The sequence below is a fragment of the Sturnus vulgaris genome, chromosome 2 (assembly GCF_052056855.1).
Source record: "Sturnus vulgaris isolate bStuVul1 chromosome 2, bStuVul1.hap1, whole genome shotgun sequence".
In the NCBI taxonomy this organism is placed as follows: Eukaryota; Metazoa; Chordata; class Aves; order Passeriformes; family Sturnidae; genus Sturnus; species Sturnus vulgaris.
The window spans coordinates 88249521-88267944 of record NC_142244.1 but is presented as its reverse complement, the minus strand read 5'-3'; the positions used below and the strand labels follow the sequence as shown (position 1 = coordinate 88267944).

At 35.4% G+C, this 18424-nt stretch overlaps 1 protein-coding gene across 1 annotated transcript in view; it reads right to left on the bottom strand.

The window, feature by feature from the left end:
- The window catches only part of TMEM131 (transmembrane protein 131), a 91108-nt gene that overhangs the window by 29849 nt on the left and 42835 nt on the right, over positions 1-18424 (bottom strand). The window contains exons 5-18 of the mRNA XM_014892649.2: positions 16367-16490; positions 15353-15469; positions 14374-14496; positions 13632-13712; positions 10903-11053; positions 10712-10768; positions 9738-9799; positions 4623-4731; positions 2675-2783; positions 1831-1984; positions 1559-1729; positions 1177-1287; positions 946-1080; positions 404-508 (exon numbers count right to left, since the gene is read on the bottom strand). Coding sequence (XP_014748135.1) covers positions 404-508; positions 946-1080; positions 1177-1287; positions 1559-1729; positions 1831-1984; positions 2675-2783; positions 4623-4731; positions 9738-9799; positions 10712-10768; positions 10903-11053; positions 13632-13712; positions 14374-14496; positions 15353-15469; positions 16367-16490 — 1609 coding nt within the window. The remainder of the gene's footprint in view (positions 1-403; positions 509-945; positions 1081-1176; positions 1288-1558; positions 1730-1830; positions 1985-2674; positions 2784-4622; positions 4732-9737; positions 9800-10711; positions 10769-10902; positions 11054-13631; positions 13713-14373; positions 14497-15352; positions 15470-16366; positions 16491-18424) is intronic.

Below are 18424 nucleotides of genomic sequence, written 5' to 3'. Positions count from 1 at the left end.
GATTCTATGACTCTCCAAAATACCTTTCACACTGCGTTTTGACAAAAACCACCGATATTACAGCTCAGTTTCAGTAACTGATAGCGTATGGAGAAGCACATTGCCCAGTGCATGATACGCTCCAAGATCCACGCATTGATGCTTTGAGGATGCATCATGTCATGGAAGAAACCAAACTGCAAAGCATTAGGTCAGATTTAAATGGATATTTCTGAAAACCAGATGAATATCATAATAAAAGCATAAGTAGCCCTCCTGTTGTATGATGCAGGGTTAACTTGCAAAGATAACCTGACCTTCCAACCTCAGCTTCTCCCTCATGCTACAGTCTGTCCACTAATACAACACTTAAAGACTAAGCAGATCTTTTGGGCAACACCTATTTATTATACAATAAATATACCTCATAATCTGTTGTGATTTGTACAGCTCCGTCATGAATTCCTTCAAGTTCCTTCGCTATTAGATTTACTCTGAACACTGCATAATAGCCTGATGCGAGGATCACCTGTAAATGGTAGAAAAAGTCACCAATATATTCCATTAAACAAAAAGAAATTTCACTAAAACCAGACTCAAAATCCATTTAAAACCACTGCCAGTGATAAACAGAGTTCACATACATAAGTGACTAACACAAAAATTATCTATTCCTTGTGGTGATAAATTTCCACTCATCCCAGATTAATGACAAGCATCATCTGAGAGTATCAAGATTGGTTAAATTTGGAAAGGGCAAACTTCAGAAACAGCAATTTGAATATAAAGCTGCTCCTTAAAATAAATTTAGGAAGCCTACATGCTTTATCATACTCAAATTCAAACAAAAATTAAGAATTCTTATCTCTCCTGTGCTAAAATGAAACTGAAAGAAGTTGCAGAGGTTTGTCTCTTTTCTCCCCTCCTGTATCTAGCTGTAAGCAATAGATTCAAAGGTTTACTTACTGAAGACTGATCAGATGCAGTAGCATTTTGTAGTTCATGGTGGTTTGCAATTATTGTTGTCCTGTTTCCCTTTTCAGTTGTTAGAAGTTCTACAGCCAAACCATCCCCTATTATATGCCAACTTTTTATAGCCAGCTTAAAAAGAACAAAAGGTACTGTTTTCAGTAACAACGCTATAATTTTTTTATATAATTTTTTAAAAAGATAAACTAAAACTAAATGAATCCTCACCTCTATTGGATTGCTGTTGATGACTGCTAATAAAATGCTGGTAGCTTCTGTTGCACTCAATATGCCAAAATCTATAAATCGCTCCTCTGTTTTTGGAGACAGTACAAAGTACTAGAAATATTGAAAAAAGTATTTTAGCATAAGTGAAATATAAAGTGTGCTCAAACTCTAAGCTCATTAAAAAATGCATTAATAACTTTAATACAACACTACCATGACAATCTCAAAATTCTACATTAATAAATTTCCTATTTAAAACTAAAGATTTAAAGGCAACAAAAAAGAATTTTTCAGCAGACACCAAAGTAGAATAAAGAATTAAGAGTCCTATGAAGTCTGCCTCTAATTAGACAGAAGTTGCCAAAAAAGGGAAAATACTTACATCTAGAAATCCTGTGTATGCTCGGACAGGTAGGTGAAATTTAGAAGCATTGGTGATAAGTAGGATATTGTTATCTATGTGAACAGATGACGTGGAAGGCATAAAATGAAGTGTAAAAATGTATCTGGATTCATTGGGTGGTATTAAAACTGGTTTACTGAAGTTCTGGACCTAGATCAGTGAACAATGAAGACCAAGGTTACAATTGAACAAAGGGCATCACATTTAAACATGTACTAATAGGTAAAAGCATTCACTGAGATGGGACTTACTTTAAACATCGGTTTTGCTTCTTCTGGTAACACAACGTCATGTATAAGGACTGCAAAACTGAACGTATTTGTTAGATAGATCAGTCTTTCCACAGAATCGGCAGCACTGTCACGGATGTGGAAGAGTGTGGCAGCATGATCAAATCCTAAATAACTATTAAAAGAAAACAGTGTAAAGAAAATAAAGATTTCCCTTGAAGTGTTTTTCTTTCACAAAGACTAGAATTCATAATTTCAAACAGCAAAAAAGGTCCATACCTCACTGCATGCCAAAACTATATTATCAGGGACGTTAATAACAAAGTAATTCAAGTAAGATAAGAAAATATGTAAGTCAGAATAATAGGAGGACTAAAAGGAAGTGTTGAAGTATTAAGATAGTTTTCAAATCGTGTATTTCTTATTAGCCAAATCATGTGTCTGCAGCACAAAAATTCTGATAGGTAACATTTAGTTTGTTTGCCTTTAAAATACTCTGCCAGTTCTGTTGATAAAATAGCACCTCACTCAGAATGTTTTTAAAGTCAACTTAGCCATACTTTAGAGAAGTAACAAAACCCATGGAAACACTGAAAGTTCTTCCAAAATTTTACTTAAAACCAAAGGTGTCTTCTCTGCCCTTACAGCAATAGAACAGCAAATGCAAAGGAAGAATTTTTAAAATGTCTCATCTGCAGTCTTCAGCTACTCTGAAAAACAACTCACTAAGGTCAATTTTAACTCAAGCTTGAAAACAACTTATGAATGGCTAAGACTACCTCATCCATTTGTTTAAAAACAGGGATATTGCTTTCTAATTTGGAGCATTTAGTTCTTGAACTATGTTCAGTTGCTGGAAGCTTACCCATCCAACACTTCTGCTTGATACGGTATTTCAAGTTTGGAATAGCTCTTCTCTTTTGCTTTAACAGTTATTTTCCCAGAAGACTGTGATGCTCTTTTTGCTTTTGATGCTGTACACACAAGAATATAAAAGGCTTGTTAAAGCTGACAAAAATTGATCCTTTAAGTTAGACTAGAATGAGTGGAAGAATAAAGCCACAGAGCTAGCCCAGAAATTAATTATCATGGAAGGAAAAAAGAGGAGCTTAAGGAAATTTCAATAAGCAAACCAACATGGTGTAAAGTCTACGAAGCAAGGGATTCCAATTCTGAATTCTTGCCATTTAACACGTTAGATGACCTGCCTGATTTAGTAAAGCTTTCCTACAATAGGGAAGCCTGATTGTTGCTGTCATAGAAATAACTTGAACATATCCAGAGGATAATTTGGATCCCAGATGAATTGAACTTTCCACTAAGAATATGGAATAAAACTAATCCTCCCCTAACAGAACAGAAGCCTAAGCTGGGCCCCTCACTTAGAACTACCAGTTGAGAGAAACTTTAGGCCAGAAATGTAACAACTTCTTAACAATGAAGAAATGAAAGACAAGCTAAACGCTGCAAAAAGAGAAGTAGAATCTATGTAAGAACCCAAACTACACAAGCACCAAGAGTGATGCTCACAGGTCTGCTCCAAGATCACACAACAAGCAATGTTAGCCTGGTAGCAATAGTGGAAAAAAAAAAAAAAAAAAAAAAAGGTATTAAAATACTAATTAAGAAAAGCCACGAAGCTCCTAAAGCCCCTGCATGTAATCAGAACAGCTGAAATTGCAAGTATTTTAGGGCTGGCTGTTTCACTGATAAGACGTCATCAAGTCAATTCCTTAAACACATTAAGCAGCTTAACTGGGTATTTTTCCCAGGAACCACCACTCCTTCTAAGATGTACCATATGTTAGCCAGTAGGTCCTCATATAACAATTTCCACTAGCTTCAAAATCTGAATGTATTATCACCTCAGGTTGACAGAATTCATCTCTTTCAGAAATTATAAACTAAATCATACTTCGCTTGTTTTAGAAACCATCAGCTATTAAATTTTTCAAGTGCTGAGCCATAAATGATAATAAAAATCAATCCTCTCCTCTTTATCCATGCAAATTCTAAAGTTATGTCTACCACAACTACTGCATGTATAAGAATCCATTTTTAAGCAATCCAGGCAAAAAGACTTACAGCACCAACTAGTATCTTAAAACAGTAACATCTGAGTAGTCACCACCATTCTAAGAGTTGATCAAAATCTCTATAAAAACAGAGGTGCCTTTCTACAAAATGTTAGCATAGTATTTAAAGTCACACTATATAGGAGAAAAATCATAGAATACCAGATTGGAAGGAGATCTCGAGGACCACTCAGTCCAACCTTTCCTGGCAGAAGTAAAGTTTCAACAAGACGTCTCAGCACCCTGGCCAGATTGATCTTAAGTGCTAACACTGCAGAATCCAGCCCTTCTTGGGGAGATTATTTCAATGGCTGGTTGTTTTCATGGTGAAAAATTTTCTTCTTGTGTCTAACTGAAATTTCCCCAGGAGCAACTTGTACGTGTTACCTCATTTATTAGGATTTCTCAAAAGCAAATGTCTGTTTAAAATAAAAATATATTTCAATAATCGGTGCTTTAACATAAGAACACAGCTACAGTTATTAGAAAACTTGAGAGTACCTTCTCTTCTCATCTGTATTTACCAGTCTAAAATACCTGTTGATCACGAACAAAGACAATCCTTTTACAAATAATTGAAATTCAGAAGAACTGTAAGCCTTTTCCAGGTAGGAAAATTCCATCTTCTTCTCAAAATCATAAACAGTGTTTTGTTAAGAGAGTGAAAATAATCAATGAAACTCCAGTAAGTTTTCAGAAGCACTTGACAAATTCTAAGAAGAGAGGAGCAGTACTCACCATCAAAGCTAATGCTTGCAACTTTGGTATATTTACTTTCGGAGGCCTTTAACGTAACGGGCTTGAAATGTACTGTTATAGCTTCGTTCTGTGGTGTAGGTCTAACACTCTGCAAACAATCAAAATATAAAGCAGCTGTAAATTTATCATTGCTAACATGCTGTTCGTGTGTCTTTCACAGTGATAAAACTGCAAGTAGTTTTGGCCAAGCTCTTACAGTAGTTTTGTAATTTTTTTCAGGTCCTACAAATTACTCAGTCAATATACAGGAAAGTGGTTAACAGTGAGCTCTCCTTGGGGATGTTGAATTAAGCGGCAGTATGGCCAGAAACATATTAATAAAATAGAAAACAACCCTTATTTAAATTAAGATTTAATTTTTATTCTTAAGGCTGCAGGGCTACAACACCTAGGCTATTTGTTTCTGGTGCACTCACTAACAAAGCTGTTAACTGTCTTGTGAAACTACCAGAGAGGATACAGACATCTCTGTTGTCTCAAAATCCCATGCTAAATTTGCAGAGAAAAAAATAACTAACTGTATAGAGAAATATTTTGTAGATCTGTAATGACACTCGTTCTACACTAACACTTTACAAGGTCACCCACCCTTCATATCTGAGGATTAATGTTTTAAACTGAAAAGGTAAATGGGAATTACTGGAAATGCCATTGTGTCAGTTATTAGCCAGAGATTTGCAGAGGTACTCATTGCTATGCAGCAGGATAAGGGATTCCATGTCATCTGAAGACTCTTACAAAGATTGCTAGCAAACTCTATCTAGATTCCATGGATAAACTGGGCATGAAGCATTTAAATGCTCTTATTCTTGTTTTGCTTAAAATTAGGATGGCTGCCATGATTCTTCCTCCCCAGCTGTCTTCAGCTTTAAGAACAGCTCAGCTGCTCACATAGCAGCTGTTAAGCCACAGCAAATTACATGATGCTGAATTAAGGAAACTGAAATGAGTGCTGCCTTACCTTCTGCTGGACTGTAGAGGTTTAGCACCTGCTTAATAAGCAGCTGAGCCTTTCTTAGCCAGGGAGGGGCAAGGCAGACAACTAGTGGAACAAACCAATTACAGTTCTTCCAAGTCAAGCTGTCGTTGATTGTAAATTAAAGCCATAAAAATGTGCATAAATAACTAAGTTCTGCAGACCACGTGATCCTTAGTGGGAACAAGCAGCACTACTCCTGCAGCTAATGAATAATCTCCGTTAACTCAACCAGAAGTTTTGTATTTTGGATTTATAGCACTGACCTTTGTCCACCACCATGTCTGCATACACGGGGTGCATATATTTGATATTTCTCTTCATAAGTCAATCAATAACTATCTCAATTTTCTTCTAATGAGAGCCACACTGCAAAACTGAAATCTTGACACATCTTTAAAAAAAAACCAAAACCCTCTTAAAGCTGTGATAAAGTTCACAACTTCTGGGTGACAGATGATTAACATTTTTAGAAGCTCTTTTCAAGCAAAATGCTTTCTTTAATTACTGGTTTGAAATAATGCTGATTTCGTTTAGCAAATCAAACTGGAAATATTCAAAAGGACAGCCAGTTACCAGAAAAATGGCAGTTTCAGAGGTGCATCTCTTAAACCACAAGGGCAACAAACCTACATGTATTTACTCAAAACGTCTACAGCTGCTGAATTTAGTTGTGGAAGGAATTCACACTGTTTTGTTGAAAATTTCTTAACTATATAATGCACATTTCCCATTTATTATTTGACCACATGCTATAAAGGGAATACAGAATTAGGACAACTAAGGAAAAAACAAACATCCTTAAGAATTCTTTCCATGTTACTTTCCTCAAATTTCAACCTATTTCAAATAAAGCTCAAGTAAAACCTGCCCTGAAATATGTATTAAAAATAATCAAATATGGACAGGTCCTGAAAATACATAGAAAACAAGTTCCATCAAGAACATAATACCACCAATCTTCTCAGAAAATTTCCTAATAGCAACTTTTGTAGGGAATAATCATTTTAAATAGACATGCTTCAGTAACACATGGCTCTCCCTCAGAATGACCCACTCAAGATTCCTGACTCTGCTTGTGAAGACACATTCAATATTTAGAGGGGCTAAAACTTTGTGCTTTTGCAGGAGTTCTTGAGAAAGACTTTGAAGGTTTAAGGACTCTTGGGCTACATGTATCCTAATAAATTAAAGAGTATGGGTTGGAAGACTGGCACACGTTCACCTATATTGTTTACCAGTGAGAAGGCTCCTGAACTTAGTTTTGTCTTGCCCACCTAGCACAGCCAAAAAAGCCCTGTGGCTACAGGTAGCAAATTAAGGCTGGTTCAATTAGTGTCAGAACCACCTGTGAACTGTTTTATTTGCTTTTACAGACACAATTGTCAGCAATTTCTTGGCCTTATGTTTAAACAGAGAAACACCTAACTAATTAAAGTTCACTTTCTCCATAAAGAGCCATCAAGAACATGGAACAAACTACCACTAAACTGTAATCCTTGATAATTTTGAGATTCATGCACCCAAATGTGAAGATGAAAACACAACACAGAAGCAAACTACTTCTTGCAGGTTGCTAAGAGAAATTAACCCCTATTCTAAAGCTGGGACAGAACTTAATAGTTTCTTATACAAATACTTTTGTTTTCAAACTGATTACAATTCAGCTTCACTAAGGCTGTCCTTAAGTTCCTGGTTCTTCAAGCATCAAAAATGATCAGGACCTGAAGCTTTGAAGTGTCCCTTTGCTTTCAGCAGTCCAACAGGCTTAAATTGCCTTAAGGAAACACAAAACTTTTGTTATAGAGAAGGGATAAAACAAAGTGTTCAACAATCCACATTTACCATATTTTGGACAGAGTGGCTTAACTGTTGCAGCATGACTAGTTTATCCAGTCATGAACTAAGCATTATTCTCCTTAACAATGGAACAAACACAACAAAATGAGGGAGATTTTATAAAGAGTTTTAAAACTCGAAAAAGAAAATTACTTGCTCTTATTTTCCTCAACCAGTTTGTTGCAGCATGACTAAGTACTTGAAGGCAGAAGAACTACAAGTCTGGCAACAGTATTAGCAGTCTCTCACACACTGATGACCTGAAGATATTTAGTTCCTCCAGCTTAAACATATGCTAAATATAGCCTTGGCCTTTTCTTCTGACATTAAGATGAAATTTGTCACACAGCTCTATCTCACTACTTTTAAACCCTATCTCTAAAGGGTCAGAAGTCTACTTGTCTGGCTTTCCTAGAAGTAAGCTATTCACCAAGTTCCTTCCAAAAATTCTTTACTCTTGCTTTCCACTTTGAAATTTGTTAATTGGCAGAACAGCAAAAATTCACACAGTGCTTCAAAATCTAGAAAGGTTACAAACTTCCCAACAAAGCTGTCTCTTAATGGAAAGAACAATTGACTTGATGTGCCATGTGGTAGACTGAAAAACACATCATGTCTGGACCTGTGTGATAGCTTTTTCCTTGCAAAAGTGAGTTCCAAAGGATTTTAAAAATACCTTTAAAAATACAACTGCTTTGATACACAGTAAAAAAATAATTTATCTGGAAAAGTTTTATCATGACATGTATAATGGTTATCAAGTGACAGTCTTCCATTAGATTGATATTTATGGTTTATAGCCCATAGTCCGAAGAACATAGATTTAAAAAAAAAAAAATGGGTAGGCTTGGGTCTTTTTTCAAATGGCGTATGAATTAGGTACTACACTACCAGGTATGAGAACTGATACTGATTGTCTGAAAATATGGTTAGTTGCATTGTACTTAGCAAGTATATTAGGCATTTTAAAAAATAAAAAAAACTCCCATGCAAAATGTCAAATCTAAGAACACAAGCATACAAATTTAGCTGGAAAAATAATTTATTGAATTTACCAACCCTCTCAATGCAAAAATCATATACAGGTCTTTTTGGTTTTAAAATCCTCTATGGAAGTTGTGCTATAGCTTACAAAGTCATGATTCCTACAGGATCACCTGACCTCATTAATGAAAGAAGCATCAGGACCTCAGTGAATTAAAATCTTTTTGCACTATACTGTAAGTTTCTCTTGTCTTGAAAATTATCAGTGAATAATAGCTAGACAAGCACCGCAGTCATCTATTGTCACTGTGAAAACTTATGTTCATCACTAAAAATGTTTCCTGTTTCTACTTTAAATTCATCTAGCCTCAGTTTCCAGTATCCTAAGATTTTGCTAGATGCCTACTATTAACAAATTGTTCCTCATAGTTACAGCTTCAAACTTTATAAACACATAAATGCTCTCCAAGATCTCAGTAAGGAACCTTTGCCAATCCTTCAGTCATTCTTCTGGCTCCTCTGGTTTCTTTTCAACACTTCAACACTTTTTGAAGTGCACTGGGAAAAGGTATAGCTAGCTACACAAGTAAATCTGGAAAAGAAGGATGACAGGAAGCGGAGAAGGAAGAAGTGAGAAAAATAGTGGGCAATGAGAAAAATCACACAGGAAGAAGGTATGAATGAACAAAGGCGGACTACCAGACTAGTGCCAAAATTCTGAAATAAAAACAGAAAATAGAAAATCCAAATGCTAGAATCCTGAAGCACTTCACATTCAGTTCCAGTGGTCTTTGCTGCAAAGGGCCCTAGAGAGTTTGGGTTCTTGTGTTATTTGAAACAGCAAAGCAGATAAGCTTAAGAAAAAAAGGGTAATTTTACAGAAGGCTCTTGAAAGCTACTCTTTGAGTATCTTAAAAAATTATGTTAGGGAACCACTTTATTCACTGATGTGTACATGTGATGTGTGTATGATGAGGACAAAGAATCTTACAGACTCTGTATTACAATCTCTCACTCATTGAACATGAATTACTTTTCTCAAGTATAAAGTTTCCAAAGGTTCAGATATTACAGGTACAGCCTAAAAAAGCTGTTCAGAGTATTCAAAGGAGACGATGATGCAAATTAATTTTGCCATGCATAAAAATTATTTGCTCTGCTTTTAAGTTACATTTTCAGTCACACATCACCTAAGCTTCTAATTCTGAACACTACATGGTGAACCTGTGAATTATCAATTTTGAGAAAAAGTAAATTCAAGTAGAAAGTTTCAAATTGAAAGAAATTAAACTTACTGTAATTGGCACATCTTTTGTTCCTGAATTTAATAAATGCAGATTTAAAATTTTTGGCAGATCTGTTAAAGAACAAAAAACACACCTGTCTATTAGGCTATTTTAACATGAGAATCTTATACAAAGTCATTTACACTAGCTGGTTTCTTATATACCTCCACTATTCAGTGTTAAAAAGTTATACTAACATGACAGAACAGCCAGTCAAAATAGCTAGTCTCAAGAATCTGACACAAACTGCATTTTTGTGTATTAGCACGTGTTACATGCTTCAGCTTACCATTCATGCTTCTAACACATTAAGAAGTGAACAGGCTAAAAATACTACAATCAATGACTTTGTCAGATGCACCATATTCAGATGAAATTACTCTTACTTGAAAACCTTTAGATGTTAAGATGCAAAGCATGGAAAAGTTCTTCAGAAGCTTTTTTTTAGTTGAACAAAAGACATACACTTTTTCATCAGCAATACATCCCTCTTACAGTTTCAAAAAATACTTTTATTTTACTACTTTCTGATATATACTTTTTTATCACTAAACAATATTAATGTAAGTGTAAAATGTTAAGCCCAAATGTATTAGGGGCAATTAAAAAAAGATCCTATCATAAATCATTTGATCAAGTTTGCACACCCTCACTTTTCCCCTCTCTGGAAATTACTCACTTGCCCAGAAGTGAAGCAATTTTCACAAGTTAAACGAATTGAACCAAAATGCTTTTCAGACTAAGCCATGTGCAACTGTGTAACATTAACCTTACTCCTGGACTTACAACCAGGTGTGCAAACTACGGCTTGCTTGTACACACCCCCATACTCTTGCATCTGTGCATTACTGTAACCCGCTGTTGTTATCTGTCTTTTTAAAAGCATCATTCCACAAGCAACCCTGAACAGTACAAAGGTAACTGGGCTTTCCCCTCCCCACCCTATTCCTGATAAATACTTTGAGAAGTGAAGAATGGTTTACCTTGTGTTCGTAGAGTACCAAAATCTAGCATTTCTGTTGATGAATAGATTCCTGGCGCTTTAAAAAAAAAAAGTTACAATTTTCTTATTATACTAAGAGTTAAATAATTTGAATAACTGATAAAAATCCCAACCAAAACACAAAACAAACCCAAAAGTCAAAAAAAAACCCCCAACTACTCTCTCACAAACCTGTTGTAACTTCTACTTCAACAGGCAGAATAATAACTTCTGTGTTGTCTGAGGCATTTGTTTTTATTCTAATGAAGGCTGTATGATTATCTGCTTCTCTTGAAGAAAAGCTGGCTCTCATCACTCCTTTTGTTTCATAGGGAGGTATTTCCTGGTAAATAATCAAAGCACATCTATGAGAGCACAGTAATTACAAAAAAAAGCCATCACACCAAATAATTACAATAGAAGCATTGAGTATAATTGTGTTAAGAGAAAAAGCTACAATAGTAGGAAGAGATAGCCTTCATATAACTAAAACCAGCATTAAATTTATAAAGGATAGGTCTAATCTAATATGACACTGGTTAAAACTAGGTATAAATATATGCAAGAGAACTTTCATGTCCCATTTGATTAAGCTAATGATTCTATGATTCTAAGTTTTATGTATTCAATTTGTGGTAAAAAGACAGTAGAAGAAATTAGCAGAATCTGGCAATAAACAAAAGATGTTCAGAAAAAATGTTGATAGTATTATCAAATACTGATTTTGGATATTCTAAGTGTTTTTTCTCCAAAGCAGACACAAGCCATACACAGTTTCATTGCTAAACACAAACTAAACCAGCGCACAACTCCATGCAGTCAGAAGCTTGTGGAACTCCACGTTTATTAGTCACCATGTAATTTACAGGAAAAAGTAAAAATTAATTTTAGTTGCTCTACCATGCCTATTTTATCAGTTCTAATCTGTATTCAGGGTTTGAAAGACATCTCCTTCTGTATTTTCTGGACAAAGCTGCAGCACAAGACTAACTCTGGCACTACAGCTGAAATATTAACATTGGATTGTCTTCCTCATTGCATTACAGAAGGTCTGAGGATTGGATATTTGGTTGCTTGCTTAGTTTTTAAATAGAAGATGAAAACCTTGATTGGAAGTTTTCTAAGGCACAATGACTGTAGATATATTCTTTGAAAACTGTTGAATATCAAAGTAAGAAAATTTCAAGTTCTGTTTTCACAGACCCAACATAACACAGCCATTCATTAACGTATCAAAGATGTTATGTGACTCTTCCATCTGTGTAACTAGGGATCCAAAGTTGGTCAGATCAAAAAATACTCCTGCATATGCAGACTGCTCCATCCAATTATTCAAGCATTTGGCATTAGAACAATTTTATACAACTATGTATATCCATATGTCAAAGTATCATCACCATATCTCAAACAATTACTGCTATTTTGAAGCTTTTTCTAACTGCAGTACAGCTCTTGACATAACCAATACAATGATGTACCTGTGTGCTTCCTCCTACTGGTTTGATTTCTTCAAGCTGCCTTATTGTTTTGAAATACCAATGGTTCTACGAAAATGAATACCAGTGGATGGATAGAGGAAACAAGAGGATTAGTCCTTGCCAGACACTGGAAGCTTTCACATGTGAGTCATCATTGCTTTAACTGCCAACCTGGCCAAGAGAAGCCGAAAAGCTTCATGCTCTGAAAAACATCCCACTTGAGTTCTCCTGACAACTAGGAAGGGGCTCTCTTTAGAAGCAATGCAAATTGACTGAAGCAGTATCAAAACATTAGGACATTTATGTTTTAAAATCCATTTTCGTGTGAACATCTAACCCTCATCATCTGTTTCCACTGCATTTTTTAAAATGTTGTGATTTGTATTAATATGTATTTCCTTACAACTTTTGTACCTAAAACTAAAATACTGCCATTCTAATGGACCTTCGCCAGAAAAGACAAGAATTAAGTATTGTGATGGTCCTTTGTAACTCACTTGGAAATACCTTCTTAAAACAAATATAACTGTCACATTACTGTAATGATTCACTTGAGGAAGAGACAAACTTAGGAGCCCAATGGCTCTGAAGTCTCTCCTAGACCAGAAACAAGTAATCAAAAAAATCAAATCATTCTAACTGAAAAGGAAAATATGTTTTGTATCTAGCTGGACATTACCAATGGTGTGACATACAGCATGGAGCCAAGAACTGTACTTTTGGAATGCTTCTAAATTTTATTTCACTTAAAGATATCAGTATGTGTTACTTCAAACCAGATTTCATGAGTCAGACCACAAGTCCATTCATTGCACTACTTTGTCTCTAGCAGCAGACATGGTGAGTAGAAAGTAGCTGCAGGGTGCATACGCAGGAATATTTTCCAGAACAGCTTCCAGACACTCTCAATTCATGATCTAGAGATTTACTTTAGCTACACACTGTTTTATTTAGTAGTCTGTAATTGATTTTTTTTTCCCTAAGTTTGTTCAGCTTCATTTTCAACCCGTGTGCGCATTCATAGTAATTTTTCACGAAGGACTAAGTTAAAAAACCCCAGCACCACCAAAAAAGCCAAGACAAATAAAAAAACCCTAACCAACAAACCAAACAGAAAAACATTTTTCTGTGGGTTAGATCCAGCTCACAGGCCTCCAGGACTGAAAGCTCAGGTAGGTGTAATTCATTCTAATGGGAATCATTTTATTCTTCACATTCAAAACAGCACAGCTCAATACATATGGCTTATCTTAATTAAACCTTTCATTCAACTCCTACTACCATAATATAAACAGACCCTGTTATTGTTTACATTTTTATGGGGTATTTTAAATAATTACATGATAAGACACAAAGTTAGTAAAAAAACACAAATCCTAAGCTCATATCAAAATAAAACCTCCCAAATAAGTACAATGAGTGCTGCAAGACATGACTACTCACCCACAGTTTTCTTGTACCTCCCTGCTGACCTGTTGGAAGCTCTAAGTGGAGATCACCTCCACTGGAATACATTTCTACCACCTGAGGTGGGTAACAGGAAAATGTTAGCACTTGACCTTAAAGGGATCCTGTTTACTTATCAGATATTATCATGTGCAATAGCATAGTTTAGTGACTATCTGACCACTGGAATACCTTACAAATTCACTTTAATGCTGATATAGCCATTTGCTAGTGCTACACTTTATGTGATTCTAGAGCATTTTACTGTTTGTGAATCACTTAACAGAATCAGAATTTGGTTAGGTAAAGACATCAATCCTGCCTGAACATAAGAATGTTTTCAAAGATTACATACTGGGATATACTGAAACAACACCTCATGCTGTGCAAACCAGGCAGAATGAAGCTAATAGGCACCACTGGATTAAAAGATCTGTTTGTTTGCTTCAGTATTCTTCCTAATTACCAGTGAAGTTTAAATCTTTATTTTTCAGTAATTGCAACCATTTTAAAAACTGAATTTTCACTGGAAAACCTCAGTTTAGGAAATTAAGACATCTGCGACTATAATCTACAATGTCTAGAACTGATTTGCATTTGAGAAGAAAAAAAATCTTACAATATGAAAGACACAACCTCAAACAGCTCTAAAGTTCAGAATTTTAAGCAGTACCAAAATAAACAAAATTTCAGCTTAATACCATAAACAAGCATTTAATGCTTTTTCTCTTGCACTCACCTGCAAAGGTTCACTGTGAGGGTTATGGATATTTATTATGGGAGAGAAACTGCTATTTACAGGAACTCGTGCCCCAATAAATGGGCGCAATCGATAGGGGTTCGGAACTCCAATGCCAAACACCTGGTTCAGAAAAAGAAACACAAACTTAAGTAGCTGCATGTAATTGTTGCAGAGCCTAATGTGCACACCCATTTTAGCAATCCACCAAGAACTTTTCTTGATTAGTTTTATAGTATACTTATAACTGAACCTTTAAAGCCAGTAGTATACTAAAGCTCTGAAATAAAGGAACTGGTTTAGTTTGCAGCTAAAGGCTATTCCTCATTTCTACTATTTACTTATACTGAAAAACAGGCAATCAAAAAAACACCTCTTTTTCTGACACTCTGGAATAGTGTCAAATAGATAGAAACCAGCTAAAAGTTAATGAAATATTAAATGTTCCTTTAATCACATCATTACAAAACTATCCGTATTGGGAAGCATTTTTGCTGTTGCTTGCAAAACATTGTCATGGTAAGAGTTATATCTTTCAACAAGAGGATTTCTCTCATTTTTCACTTTTCAGTCTCTCTCATCTGAATTATCTCTCTGAATCTCCAGTGAGTAATTTTTTGCCATCTTAATGAATAACATTTTGCCACTGGATCAGATAAGTAAAGAGTTAAAGGATGAGTTAGATCTCTACAATGAGCCACTAAAATAAAATATGCAAAAAAGGTATTGGGAGGATTTTAAATCCTATGCAATTTCACTGATCTGGCTTACACTACTGCCCTACTAATCTTTACAATGTATCTGTATATAACAAACAACAGGGATGGAAAATTTCTTCAAGTGAGTTGATAGAAAAAAACCCCAAACCAACAAATTACCACTATTGTGCAAGTACCCTTGAATGGTTAAGCATCCCATAATAGATACTGTTTTGCCTGATTCACACGTTACTTTTCTGGAAAGCATGTAATTCTCTTACCTGATAAGTAAATACCCCATGATTAGAAGTGTTAATAAATAAAGTGTTCTCCACATTTCCCACTACTCTTGCGAGGAAAACTACATCGAAGGACGTATTCCCTCCTGGAAGAATTTTCTGGAAAAAATAAACGCAAGCAAGCAGAGGGATAAGCAAAATTGTTTACTGAATAAATTGCATCAAGCAGATGAACAACAGTTTTTGTGCTGCAGAAGATCCTCAGGTGTTCTTTGTGGAGTACTGACATTAGAAAGTCAACTGCACATTTGGAAAGAAAAAAGTAGAACTTTGAAACAAATGAAATGTGTAACAAACTAATAAAAACAACAATGATTTAAAACCACTATCTACTGCAGGATCATATTTAATTGAATGTTTGCATTGAATTCTGAATTTAGAATTCAGCTTATCACAAAAATATTTTAGACTGACAGTTCAAAGGTCACTGGAGAAATTCAACTACTACAAGACTTCCATAAATGCAACAGGATGCGTATCAGACAGGTTTTCTGAATTTTTTCAAGTTTACATGGCTCTTGCTTAGCCACAGGCCCTGCAGACAAAACTGAAATTAGAAGACTGACAGCAATGTGGTTAGGAGCTAACCCTGCTGACACCATGTTTTTGAACGTGCAAGTTCCTGTAACACAATTACTAACAGCTCTAAGTGCACTGGAGTGACTACTGTACACTAACACACTTCACATGACTTAGAATATTTAGAAAATTTATAGGAACAGCCTGTTTCTGTAAGTGCTCTGAGGAAACGTACTCACTTCAGCAAGAAAGGAGATCTGCTGTTAAACCATCAATTGTAATATACATTTCCAATGTAGTCAGGACTCCTTTGTGTTTTTATGCTCAGTTCAAATTTGCTTTGATATGAGATGAAGAACTGCAGTAGTTTAATACTTCTAGGTGTGCAATCATTGCAGTAAGTCACTCTTTTAGAGAAGCTTCCATTCAGATTTGAGGAGACAGAAAACCTAATTTTGAGAAAGTAAAAAAACTTACCCTATTTTGGAAAAACGATGCATGAAAATGTGATGTTGTAGCAGATATTGATACTAATGTAATTGTTTCTTCTGAGCTAGGGTTATGTAGGTAAACTTTTTCCATTTTTGGCATTCCAACTGGCCTGTCAAAATAGAGAGAGAAAATATTTGCAAAGTGTTAGAAATCTAGACAATAAAGCATTGGCCTTTTTCCCATTACATCAGACAGGAGCATAGAAGTGATGAACACTGACAACAGACCTTTGCATTTAATGCTTTTTTCAAGAACCGCATGTATCTCGGACCTGTAAGAATTACTTAGTTAACATATTTTCCATTATTTTATTGCTTACTTTTCCTGAAGGTTTACCTAATGTTGCTTCATGCTCATGAAATTCTATTGTCAGATTTTTACTTCAGAATGACAGGAAGCAAAGTTTTCTATTCCTATGCTAGAACCTCTAAATAATTATCTTAAGACAGGATATATATACAGCAGCTGAAAATAAACAGAGCATACCCAAGACAAAAGTCTAAACGCAAATTTTTTTCCATGATAGTTTATAAGCAGTCTTACCCTGAACCCAGAATTTTTCTGGTATTATATTTTGTTATATGCTCCACAGAATAAAGTATGCAGAAATGTACAGCAACAACTATTTTATTTCTATCTTTTACTTGAATTCATATCTTAAGTAAAAAAATAAAGGCTTGACATTTGGAACCCTAAAACATGGAAGTCACACAGTCAAGCAACTGGACAATTTTTCAGTAACAAGACATACTAACAAATTTATTCGACACAAGCTCTTGGCTAGTTTCTTTTAGGTTACAGCAGCTGAGGTGACAACAGATGCTCCAGTTTCAGCAATTATTTTTCAGACTATATTGTCTCTTCAGAATTTTTTTCATGCCTTTTAACTCATACATGTTTAGTGTCAGCACCAAAACACTAATAAAGTCTGCAGTTTACAGATTAAAAGTTGCTGCGTTTCGAATTGTGGAATTCAAAATAGTTAACTCAACTTTCAGGCTACATGTAGTCCACGTAGCACTCTTTCCCATGTCACTTGCTCCAAATACTACAAGGACACCAAAACTACTGATAAGAATTACTACCTGTAGTACCTGCAGTGATGATGACCAGAAACAGGCAGCTGTTCTGCCATCCTCAATTGACTTTAATAGATCAAATTAATATGTGCTATTGCAGTCTCAGTTTTTCAGCTTAGAGGGGGTGTGGAATATATCTCAACAGATGAAGCAATGTAACTTTGTTGTAAATTAAAGGCTCCGTTGAATGACAATAAACAATCTATGCCACAATTTACAAAGTGATTGTGGTTACAGAACCTCCTACACATGGGCTTAAGAAGCAGATGCTAAAGATCATGTGATTAATTCAAAGACAAAATTATTAACCATCAATAAATGACATCATCACTAACAAAAATATATCTGCAGTCTGCCACTGTAAAACTCCTTGCTTGCTGAGTTCACCTAATTTCATGTCTCTGTTTGCAAACACTTGTTCTTGATCCTTCCTTCAACTGTCAAAAAAGATCTCACTTTGACTCCTTTAACTTCACCAGAGATAAAGACCACAATTTCTCTCATCTTTCAAAACTTGTACAAAACCAAACATCCGGGTTAAGTCCTAACAGAAAATATTTTCATCTCTTGCTAGCATACATGGGGATATCAGAAAAGGAAATGGTTTATCAGCTGTGACATTTCACATTAACTACTGTAACTGCTACATTGTTGATCAATGGAATTAAACAGTAAACCTATGCACCTGTTTTTCTTCTACTAGGAAAAAGCTTACCAGACCAGAGGAATGCAAGTGAAAGCCAGCCCTCCAAACTTCCTCGTCTCTACCCCCACCCCCACCAAAACTCCCACCATAAAAACAAACATGCAAATCCACAACCAAGAAAAGTGTCTGCTGATAGGGAGTTACCCAGCACTGCCTGAATAAAGAACCCACTGCTTCAAACACTCTTTCACTGACATCACTACAGATGGTCTTGAGTATTTTATCTGCTTGGTAACTATGCAAAGCAGAAGTTTCTAT